The 12,179-nt window shown below is 44.5% G+C and overlaps 1 protein-coding gene across 1 annotated transcript in view; it reads left to right on the forward strand.

The window, feature by feature from the left end:
• The first annotated feature begins 5,329 nt into the window (after positions 1 to 5,329).
• GPR39 (G protein-coupled receptor 39) overlaps positions 5,330 to 12,179 on the forward strand; it is a 193,896-nt gene continuing 187,046 nt past the window's right edge. Inside the window, exon 1 of the mRNA XM_045868976.3 lies at positions 5,330 to 6,551. Coding sequence (XP_045724932.1) covers positions 5,696 to 6,551 — 856 coding nt within the window. The 5' untranslated portion in view covers positions 5,330 to 5,695. The remainder of the gene's footprint in view (positions 6,552 to 12,179) is intronic.

A 12,179-nucleotide genomic window follows, 5' to 3' on the forward strand; every position in this document is an offset into this window, starting at 1 on the left:
TCCTAAGTGGTTGCACCAACTCACTCTCCCATGTGCAATGTACAAGTCACCATTATTTCACAGCTCCATGGACAGATGGTACTGATCATCTTTGAATGTTAGTCAATCTGGTAGGTGTGCAGTTGTATTTAATTGTGGTTTTAGTTTGCATTTCCCTGACTACTAAAGAGGTTGGATAGCTATTCATTGTTTATTGTCCATCTGGATTCCTCTTTGTGAAGTGCCTGTTTATCTCTTTGGCTCATTTTTAAAATTAGGTTGTCTGTCTTCTTTCTTAATGAATTTTATCCAAATGGATACTCAATTGTCTCAAATAGCATTTATTGAGTGGTGTCCTGGAACTCATGAGAGTTGATTGTTAAAATTTCAGGAGTTTTGTGAGAAGATTTTTAATGTTTGTGTAGCCTGAAATAAACCATGCTGGGACTATTTGCACCATGGATACTGACAAATGCTACAAATTAGGGCATTCTCTCACCTTCAGTCCTCAGAGAGTCATCAACTACCACACCAATGAAAAAGACCATCTCTTCTGCACTGCCCTAGTTTCATCTCTGTCATAAATCCTGTCCATTCACCTTTAGACTTATTTCTATGTTATGTTTTCTGTATCATTCTTTTCTTTGTCTATCCCCATGTCAAAACCATACTGCCTTATATTTTTTTAAAGATTATTTATTTATTTGAGAGAGAGGGAGTGAGCGAGCACAAGTGAGGTGAAGGGCAGAGGGAGAAGCAGACTCCCTGCTGAGCAGAGAGCCAGACAGGGGATTCTATCCTGGGACTCCGGGATCATGACCTGAGCCCAAGGCAGATGCTTAACCGATTGAGCCACCCAGGTGCCCACCATACTGCCTTATAAACTATAGCTTTATAGTAAGTCTTGATATCTGGTAGAGCAAGTCCTCTCACCTCCTAAGAGTATCTTGCTCATTCTTGGCTTTTTTTTTTTTTTTTTTTTTTTTAAGATTCATGAGAGAGAGAGAGCACAAGCAGGGGAAGAGGCAGAGGGAAAGATAAAAGCAGACTCTGCGCCAAGCCAGTTGCCCAACATGGGGCTCGATCCCAGGACCTGGAGACCGTGACACGAGCCGAAGGCAGATGCTCAACCATCTGAGCCACCCAGGCACCCCTCATTCTTGGCTCTTAACACTTAAGTTTTTAGAATCAGCTTACTGAGTTTTTAAGAAAAATCTGTTGAAATCTGTCATTTACCTTTGGCCTCAGTGTTTCTTGCTTTGCAGAACTTTATTTTTAATGAAATAAAGTTTATCAACCTTTTTCTTTATAGATTCTGGGATTTATGTCATAAGATTAAAATCCAATTTAGTTTTTAAAATTCTCTAGTGCTTTATTCTATCATTTAATGATTTCCTTAATGATTAAAATCCAAAGACTTGAATCTTTGAGCCAACTGGAATTTCTATTATAATAAAGTGTGGAGGTAGGTATCCAACTTTCTTTCTTTCTTTTTCAAGATGGCTAACCTATTATCCCAGTAACAGTTATTGAACAATCCATCTTTCCCTATTGATTTTAAATGTCACCATTATCATATACAAAATTCCTGTATTTGTTTTTTTCTTGGACTGTCTCTTGTTTCATTATCTGTTTATAGTATCACTGTTCCATAGAAATATGTCAGCCACAGATGCAAGCCAAATATAATTAAAAATATCCTAGTATCCACATTAAAAGAGTAAAAAAAAAAAGATATGAAATTATTTTTAATAATATATTTTATTTAATCCACTATAGTCATTGTATCTCTTCAACATGAAATCAATATATAAAAACAAATTTACATTCTTTTTCTCATATAAGGTCTTCGATATGTGGTGTGTATTTTATGCTTACAACACATCTCAGTTGGGACTAGCCATATTTCAAGTATAACTAGCAATGTGTGGTTAGTGGCTACCATATTAGACAGCTGAAGTCACTATTTTTGTTAAGCTCTGTGGCTAATTTAGTTCTACTTGTAAGGGATGGCCCTTCGAGGCTTGTTTCAGTGAGGCGTCTTCACTCATTGGTTGCAACCTCAGCATCTTCTAGCTCTGTGTGACTTTGGGATTTGTTTGGCTTACTGATAAGCAGTATTTTTGCGTTTAATATTCTTTACATATTTTGCAATTTTGGTTTGGGTTTTATCTCCGACCAACAATTGTTTCAAAGATTTTTTAAAATTCTGAGATGGTGGAGTTTTGGAGTTTTAGCTTTCAGTTTTCTGGTTCTATTATTACTTCTTAGTTACGTTGCATTATAAATAAAGTTGTCTGTGCTATACTTTTGAAAATTATTGAAGTTTTCTTGTAGCTTAGAATAGTCCCTGTGATTATACCATTAACCTTTGTAAACAAGGTGTTAATTTTTAGAGTATAAATTGTTGATTGAGTAAATGTTAACAGTTTGAGCATCTGAAATAATTTAAATTTATAAAAATACAATATATATGTATGCACAAGTGTGCGTGTGTGTGTGTGTGTGTGTGTTTACTTTGGGAGCTAGTGTAATATTTCATTTTAAAAATGAGATTTAATGCCAAAAAAAATGTGAAAGTCACTAGCCTACATGACCTCAAAGGCCACCTAGAATGTGTGAAATGTGAGTATAAATTTCTGAAGACCCTAGAGTGACCCGAGGAGAGATGATATCAAAGTGTACCTAAAGGATTCTTTTGTCTCACTTTCCATTCCTTTTCTTTTTTTTTCTCTCTACAGTATGCTAATAAAAAAAAGTCTAGATTACACAGACCCAGGCCAGGTGTTACACCAATCTGTTATCAACAAGTGAGAGCACATCAAACAGTTTTTAACTGGTCTTAGGAAGAGCAAAGGTGAAATGAAAATTTAATTCTCCTGGACCTTGGTTCAAAATGCATGTTTCCATCTGCATTGTAAGGAACAAATTTTAATTAGCTTGATTCCCACTGTTTGACCAGGCATTTGTAATCTTTGTTCACATTTTGGTAACGAAAATTTTGATGAAAGAAATTAGACAAATAATGGAAATCTTGTCTGAGCAGAACAAATTGCAATTATCGAAGATGTTGCAGGATGACTGGCATGCTGCAGCTGGGGAGAGAAGAAAAAAAATCCTTTCCCTAACATGCCCCTGTCCAGCCTGGCACAGCCTCGTGCTGCACACACAGAGAGCATTTCAGAGTGGAAAGAGCTTTAGTGACAGGCAGACCTGAGTTCAAATCCTGCCTCTGACCCTTTCTGGCTGGTCACTTAATCCCCCGATCCTCAATCATTTCGTCTGCAAACAAGATAGTGATATCCTCCTTCTAGCCTCATGAGGATTGAAAGAAATGAATTATGTGAAAATGCCTGGCACACTGAATACTTGTGAGCTTCCCAGCTTGTTTTCTATTGAGAAGAACGAAGTGGGCAGGGCTGGGGATGAGTATATACGCTGCTGCTGCTGGGAAGGTTCTTCCTAGAACTTCTTCTCAGGCTCTCTGAGATAGCAAACAACCAGCACCTTGTGCAAAGCAGGCCATTCAGGACTCTGATGTGCAGTTATGAAAACCCCAAGAGTCCACACTTACCCCGTGCATTCTGTGGGACAGCTTTAAGGCCATGGAGGTCATTTAGCTAAGCACCGTGCACTAATAAGGAAATGAGTTATGAGTTTTCTAGCCAGCAACTAGGTCAAATAGCACACATGGAGGGTTGGTTTGGCAAAACATACTATTGAGGGAGCTGTGGAGAGGTGTCAGAGAAGGAGAAGAGAGAGTTCTTGGCTTTGGAGTTTGTAATTTAATGCAGAGAGCCCAAATAGAGAAAATAACCATAGCTGGGTATGCTGTTCATTGTAAAAATCCAGTGGCCATACAGCACCCCCCTTTTTTTTTTCCTAAACAGTGTCAAAATCAAATATGCCCTAAGGTCCTCAGACCATGTGTCCAGGTTTGGTTCAGAAAATACAATCCTGTATCTCTATGCGTATCATTCAGGACTCATTTCTATAGCACCTCTGGTGATCCCAGAATTCTCTCCCTGTTAGGAGAGTGGATTTAGGGTTTGATAGATCTGGGCTAATTTTCTGGTTCCTCGCTGACTCTTTTATGGTCTTGGTGAAGCACCTATCCTCTGGACACCTCAGTTTCTTCACCTTTTAAACTATCACATCACAGGGTGGTTGCTGTGATATTTTAAGGATGGCTTTTAGCACAGGACCTCAGCTAGACCCTTAGGGTGGACACATAAAGGGGATCTATTTTCTTCCTTCAAGGTGGTGGTTTTCCACCTGGGGAGATTTTGTTCCCCCAAAAGACATTTGGGATGCCTGGAGGAATTTTTGGCCATCACTGTTGGGGGGCGGGCAGAGGGGGAAGGGCTTATAGGTGCTGACCACCCCACAGTGCATAGGACAGCCTTCTGCTCCGTCTCCATTACCTATGATTTTGGAATTAGATGCTGAAATGGGCCCATTAGAGGTTTTCCTCTCTCTGAAGAGAGGGAAAATGTCCTGATCCTTAATGCCATTTTTATGCTGTGTCCCTGTTGGGATGGCCTTGATGTCCTGGCTGCAGCTCGCTGGGAAAGGACACGTCTCCCATGAGGGGCAACCTGGAGGAGTGTGACATCCTTATCCATTCACTCGTCCCCAGTAAAACACTCCCCTTGTTCGCTGTAGGGAGAAGGGCCTGAGCCAAAGAGCGCAACGGAGAGGAGAGAGCCGCTCCACTCCTGTCCCTCCCCAGCAAGGCAGGCTTTGGAGAAAGGCAGGGCTTTTATGGGGCTGCTATTAGCTTGCTTGGGGCTGACTTCGTGAGGCAGCGCACAGCCCAGCGGCTTACTGGGAACACCCCGATTGTCGGAAGGCAGGACACCAGCGCTTGCTGGCTCCCCCAGGGCGGCGGGACGAACTGGCTGGCCGCGGAGACTGGCACCCAGGTTCAGCGGCCCCAAGCTGACAGTGGCATGGCCTTTGAGGGGACAGCTGGGCAGGGGAGGGCAAGTTCGCCTTTGCCAGTCTCGGCCCTGGAGTGCATGCAAGTCGGGGAGCGCACTCCAGCTTCCTCCCGGCCGAGCTACCCCGGAATGCGCGTGGGGGCAGGCGGTCACCGCTGGATCGGCTGTGGCCGCGTAGGCGGCGGGGGAGGTGGGGCCACCAGTTGCCCGGTGCTCCGGAGTCAAGATCTGATTTCCGGACCGTGCCTGCGTGCTGAGTCAAACCCGGCGGCTGGCCTGGGTCTGCCGCGGGGGCCGCCACGCACAGCGAGCCGAGGTTAATGATTAATCTGTGACCCCTGGGCCCCGAGCAGCGGCGCAGCAGGAGGGTGGGTAGGGGCCGGCGAATGGCGGGCAGCCGGGAAGGGGGCGGAGGGCTGCCCGGGAGGGCGCGCTGGGGGCGGGGAGGAGACGGGCCGGCGCTAGGCTGCAGGAGTCACTCCCCGCGCGCGCGGAGATTAGAACCTCCTTCCTCCACTCTCTCCCCGCCTCACTCATACTCACACACCCCAAACTCCACCCCCAGGCACCTCCCTGGCCCCTGCTAGGTTGGGCTACTCGAGGAAGTTTCCGAAAGCACCAGGAATACTAAGTTACTTTTTCCAGGTGATTGCTTGTGAGACCGCGCTGGGCCCACCTTGGTGAGTTGCAGCCCAGAACTCTGGGCTCTGCGGGGAGGAGGAGGACGGGAAGTTGAAAAGGTCTTTGGACCTGGTGGCGTGGCTTTCATCCTCATGGCTTCACACCAGGGCCCCAGCGGTGAGTGCTCCCATATCATCGATCACACCCATGTCCCCGAGTTCGAGGTGGCCACCTGGATCAAAATCACCCTCACCTTGGTGTACCTGGCCATCTTCGTGGTGGGCATTCTGGGGAACAGTGTCACCATTCGGGTCACCCAGGTGCTGCAGAAGAAAGGCTACTTGCAGAAGGAGGTGACGGATCACATGGTGAGCCTGGCTTGCTCGGACATCTTGGTCTTCCTCATCGGCATGCCCATGCAGTTCTACAGCATCATCTGGAACCCCCTGACCATGCCCAGCCATGCCCTGTCCTGTAAGATTCATACTTTCCTCTTTGAGGCCTGCAGCTATGCTACGCTCCTGCACGTGCTGACGCTCAGCTTTGAGCGCTATGTCGCCATCTGCCACCCCTTCAGGTATAAGGCCATGTCGGGGCCCTGCCAGGTGAAGCTACTGATTGGCTTCGTCTGGGTCACCTCCACCCTGGTGGCGTTGCCTTTGCTTTTTGCCAAAGGAGTTGAGTACCCCCTGGTGAAGGTGCCCAATCACCCGGGCCTCTCCTGCAACCACTCCCGCACTCGCCACCACGAGCAACCGGAGACCTCCAACATGTCCATCTGTACCAACCTTTCCAGCCGCTGGACGGTCTTCCAGTCCAGCATCTTCACCGCCTTCATCATCTACCTCTTGGTCCTGGTCTCTGTGGCCTTCATGTGCTGGAGCATGATGCAGGTGCTCATGAGGAGCGGCCAGGGCACGCTGGCCAGGAAGGGACAGCCGGCGCAGCTGCAGAAGTCGGAGAGCGAGGAGAGCAGGACAGCCAGGAGGCAGACCATTATCTTCCTGAGTGAGTCCTGGGTGGAGGGCAACCTGGGAGGTGGCTTCCCCCTCCCCCACCTTGCCACTGCCTGTGCCCCTCCAAAGCACAAGTCTTGCCCTGAAGGTGTACACTTCCCCTTGCTGAGACTGAAGAGACACCGATCTGAACCTCTGAATGTTTCTTTTCTCTGTTTTGGGAACTTGGGTTACAGTGGAAAGAGCACTAGACCAGGAGTCAGCGTCTGGGTACATTCCAGAACAGCCACTCTATGACTCTGGCAAGTCACAAAATATCTTGAGTAAAACGGAGTTAAATATTCTGAGAAATGTGAGGGTCAAATTAGGTAACGGGGGAGAGGTGAAAGTCCTTTGAGAAGGACCAAGTTCTGTGGAGATGAAAGGGAGCATTCTTCTCCAGCCCGTCATTGCCCTGGAGAACCTTCCTCAGGCATTTCAATTTTGTTCCCATTTTTCTCCTCCTTGGGAGAAGCAAGGCTGTCAGGAACATACACTCTCCAGGCTGCCGCTACACTCCCCGGGGAGTGACCTACCCAAGTCCTAAGAAACTGGAGCTCTCAGACACGCACTCCTCAGGGTAGAGCTTGAGTTTCTGCTGCGGTGGTTCTGTTCCTTATCAGAACCGAGAAACACGGCAGGGACTGCCGGCCTGTTTGTCTGATCCAGAAAATCTGGTGTCCCAGATTCCTGGGACTTGATTGATCATCCAGAATACTCAATTCTATGCAGACAAAGCTGTTTGTTTTCCAAACTTTCATTGTGGTGCAAATATTTAAAGTCCGGCCCTTCTATATGTCAGGGAGCAAGGAGCCCACGGTCCACAGGGCCCTTTCCATTGTGGCATCAGGAAAAGGAATAAATCACGTTGCTGTTTGTTTTGGTGTGGGAAACCTGAGTAACCGGTTTCAGGGCCAGGGGGTTGACATGAGAGAAAATTTGAAGGCGCTTGAAGAGGGATGGAAAGAACCTGGTCCCTGGCTTCTGCTGTGTCCGTACAGCTGACTTGACCTTTCTGGGTCAGTGTGAAATGTGAAGAGAGAGTTTGCAATTTCTGGATGCCTACTCGGCATCAGGGGCTATGCTAGGTGGTTTATATTTCCATTTTATAGAGGAGGAATTCGAGGCTTAGAGGCGAGAAGATCTAGTTCAAATAAGTACAGCTCCCACATTTTGACCTCAGTTCTCAGGGCCAGGCGATGAGAGGCTCCCGGTGGCTCGCACAGGCTCATGTTGAAGGGAAAATGAAACAAAACGGGACTTTGACAAGGAAAGTGCTACCTCCATTAGGCTGGTGGTGTTGCTGTGTCCTAGGGCCAGTTTTTGTGGAAGTTGGAGTAAGGAGTCTGTAGCAGGTGTCGACATCTGGGGGACTTGGGAAGGGCACCCAACCCACGCCCTGCTGCCCAGAGTAGTCCAGGAAGGAGTGGAGAGTAGCTTGGCTTGAACATTCATTGAAAAGCTAGTTCCCTCTTCCCCTCCATATACGCTTAGGCATATCTTAAACTTTTAGCAGTGATTGATACGTTAGTGTGAATGAATCCCTCCTCCCTTCCCCTGCCTTTTTTTTTTTTTTTTTTTGAGTACAGTGTACTCTCTCCCACTCTAATTTAGTAATTAAGGTTTCATTTGACTAAGGAAAAATAATTGATTTACCTTTGTTCTCTGTTGGACCAATCTCTGTAGTTTTTTTAATTATTATTATCATTGTTTCTCTGGATAGTGGGTATTTTTTTTTTGTATTTCCCCCAGTGGGTATTGTTCCAGGTTGCAGTCAGTCTTCATTTTGTAGCATCAGATTGGAATGCCACAGACTTTTACTTAGAGATGAATAGGACCTTGGGGATCATCTTATCCAGTTAGCAATTGCTTGGAATGAGTTTGTTCTCCCTGCTGCTCTCATTCTTTCCTTTTAGTTCTCTCCTTCTTTCTTATAACAACTATGTATTAATTGCCCAGGCATAAAAATTGTTGACTGGCAATCAGGTGCTCAGTGTGCTATAATGTCTTGGGGGAATTTACCATTTGTATTTTAGCTCATTTCCTCTGCAGTGGGTTTTCAAAGCAGTTCTTGCAAATGTCCCCCTCTCCCAATGAATTTCAAAGAGCTTTTAAAAATAGGAACCTCACTAATTAACTCAAGTTAGGAAATAAATTAATGGAGTGAAGAGGAAGAAATCATGGCCTGCCTCCATCAGATTAATACAATGCAATTTACTTGCTGGGTTTCATAAAACTTGGGCTTTGGGGCATTTTTAACCCAGAACAACTGAATATATAAGTTGTTTACAAATCACTGAATTTAGTATAGTGGTTTAGCTGTCTTTTTAGCATTTCAGTTAACAGATGTATCAAATTAAAACAAATATTTGCTCCTTTCAAACATATTTTGCATTTAATGTGAAATGTAAATGACGACATAGCACAAGATGTCTTTGGAGCTCTTGAGGCAATAAAAAAACAATTAAGGATTTTCCCCCCTCATTGTTAAAAATGCTAACTTCTGCACAACAGAAGCAAAATTCATAAATCTACCCAAGATGAGGGAGTCTCTGTAGAAAATATTAATTTTCCTTTCTGCATCTTTTGCTATTGTGCCTCAGTCTGGTCAAGGTGCTGGGCTGGGTGGATCGTGAAAACAAATTGGGAAATCAGGGAGAGAAAGAGAGGTGGGGACGCCTCCTGGCTCTTAAGCAGTTTGCAGGAAAAACAACAATAATGTAAAAGTGCACATTCTGGGAAACGTGAGTGTCTCTTGCCTCTCATCAGCTCAGTGAGAAACTGGTACCAGGCTTATTTCCTTTTGCAAGGTTACGGCTAATATGGCCCCGGTAATACTTGCCTGATGCCAAATAGAGGAACCGCTATATTTGGCTCTTTATTCCTTGGATGTTAAGGATATGCAACATAAGCCTTCCTTTCCAGAGGTTTTCCCAGACCTTCCTTTTATCTTTCTGACCCTCACTTGGAGTTATTCACATTTCATGTGGCATCTGGGTCCTTGGACTCCCAGGTTTGTGTCTGTTGCATACCTGGCCTGCTGTCAAACGTCACCCTACTCAAAGTGGAACAACGAAGAAGTTTAAAAGAAGTGTAGTTATATATATATATTTTTTAAGATTTTATTTATTTATTTGTCAGAAAGAGAGAGAGCACAAGCAGGGGGAGCAGCATGCAGAGGGAGAAGTAGGCTCTCTGCTGAGCAAGGAGCCGGATGCGGGACTTGATCCCAGGATACTGGGATCATGACCCGAGCTGAAGGCAGATGCTCCACCAACCGAGCCACCCAGGTATCCCTAGATTACTTTTTTTTTAAATTTTATTTTATTATGTTATGTTAATCACCATACATTCCATCATTAGTTTTTGATGTAGTGATCCATGATTCATTGTTTGCGTATAATACCCAGTGCTCCATTCAATACGTGCCCTCCTTAATACCCATCACCAGGCTAACCCATCCCCCTCTCCCCTCTAGAACCCCCAGTTTGTTTCTCAGAGTCCATAGTCTCTCATGGTTTGTCTCCCCCTCCGATTTCCCCCCCTTCATTTATTCCTTCCTACTATCTTCTTTTTTTTTTCACATATAATGTATTATTTGTATCAGGGGTACAGGTCTGTGATTCATCAGTCTTACACAATTTACAGCGCTCACCATAGCACATACCCTCCCCAGTGTCTATCACCCAGCCACCCCATCCCTCCCACCCCCGACCACTCTAGCAACCCTCAGTTTGTTTCCTGAGATTAAGAATTCCTCATATCAGTGAGATCATATGATACATGTCTTTCTCTGATTGACTTATTTCACAGCATAATACCCTCCAGTTCCATCCACGTCATTGCAAAGGGCAAGATTTCGGTTGTTTGTTTGTTTGTTTTTTTTTTGATGGCTACATAATATTCCATTACATATATATACCACATCTTCTTTATCCATTCATCTGTTGATGGACATCTTGGCTCTTTCCATAGTTTGGCTATTGTGGACATTGCTGCTATAAACATCGGGGTACATGTACCCCTTTGGATCACTACATTTGTATCTTTGGGGTAAATACCCAGGAGTGCAATTGCTGGGTCATAGGGTAGCTCTATTTTCAACTTTTTGAGGAACCTCCATACTGTTTTCCAGAGTGGCTGCACCAACTTGCATTCCCACCAACAGTGTAGGAGGGTTCCCCTTTCTCCGTATCCTCGCCAACATCTGTCGTTTCCTGACTTTTTAATTTTAGCCATTCTGACTGATGTGAGGTGGTATCTCATTGAGGTTTTGATTTGGATTTCCCTGATGCCGAGCGATGTTGAGCACTTTCTCATGTGTCTGTTGGCCATTTGGATGTCTTCTTTGGAAAAAAATGTCTGTTCATGTCTTCTGCCCATTTCTTGATTGGATTATTTGTTCTTTGGGTATTGAGTTTGATAAGTTCTTTATAGATTTTGGATACTAGCCCTTTATCTGATATGTCATTTGCAAATATCTTCTCCCATTCTGTCGGTTATCTTTTGGTTTTGTTGACTGTTTCCTTTGCTGTGCAAAAGCTTTTTATCTTGATAGAAGTGTAGTTTTAATTAGTAACTTTCAAGAGCATAATGTGGTTGGGATGAGGTTACAGTTACCTCCTAGAGATCTGTACGCAGTGATTGGCTTTCCACTGTAGTCATGAAAAAAAAAGTTCTACAGATAATTGTAAAATTACAGAATTAAAGAAACATCATATAAGATTCAGAACTCTGTAATAATTACACCCCTTTGCATTCTGATTTGCTCTCCTGAGTCAGGGAAAGGGGAGTTGAATGTAGGGGCAGAAATTGCAATGTCAACTTGGGCTGCTTATAGGAGAATATCTTGAATATGAACATCATCCATCATGTGTATCTGGGTGGAAAAAAGATTAAGAGTTGCTGCTATAACGGACTGCTCTAAAAAGAAGGTTGATGTGTATTTAGATAGGTGTGGGGTGGCCAGGGAGAAGCAGAGAGAACGAGCCAAGAATTGTATCCTCTGGGTTTCAGACCCCAGGTTTAGATGTCAAGTCATGTCTTCTGTGTGTGCCAGTCAGAAGGGGGGCGGGTTGGGGAGGGGCAGCTGAGATGGTGACAGTGGGTCCTCTTTTATCTGAGGACAGTTAGTACCTAAAAAGAACTGTTAAAGTTAGCTCCTTAGAATTGAGTCCCAAATTTCATGTGGGAAGAGGTTTGATTGGGAGTTCCTCGTGAAAAACAAAAGGACAAATCATGGAAAGAAACTTGTCTTCTATTTTATGAAACATAGCTTATAATGATATGTTAATTCTCATAATAATTCTTCCAGAATGACACAAGTGGGGCTTTTTTTGAGGGCATAGTTTTTCTGACAAAATTACGTGATCGCCTTTGTGTTTGATTTTCTCAGCAAGATGGTAAAGAGGGTTTTCTCCCAAGGGCTTCTCTGAATTCTTTGCTATTTAAATCACCCTCACTGAAGTGTCTCTCCTGACATAATTCTTGTCAATTTTCCATTCTTTCAGGATTAACTGGTCTGATTTGGCCAGACCTTCCTTTGTCAGTGGCTCACCATGTGATTCATGTTTCTCTAGCTCCTCTGTCTCTGACTTCATGAAATTCTGCCCCTTGTGTGCAGACCATACCCCCAAAATAT

The sequence above is a fragment of the Mirounga angustirostris genome, unplaced genomic scaffold (genome assembly GCF_029215605.1).
Source record: "Mirounga angustirostris isolate CCGP_5_RB_7025 unplaced genomic scaffold, mMirAng1.0.hap1 SCAF_3, whole genome shotgun sequence".
Taxonomy (NCBI): domain Eukaryota; kingdom Metazoa; phylum Chordata; class Mammalia; order Carnivora; family Phocidae; genus Mirounga; species Mirounga angustirostris.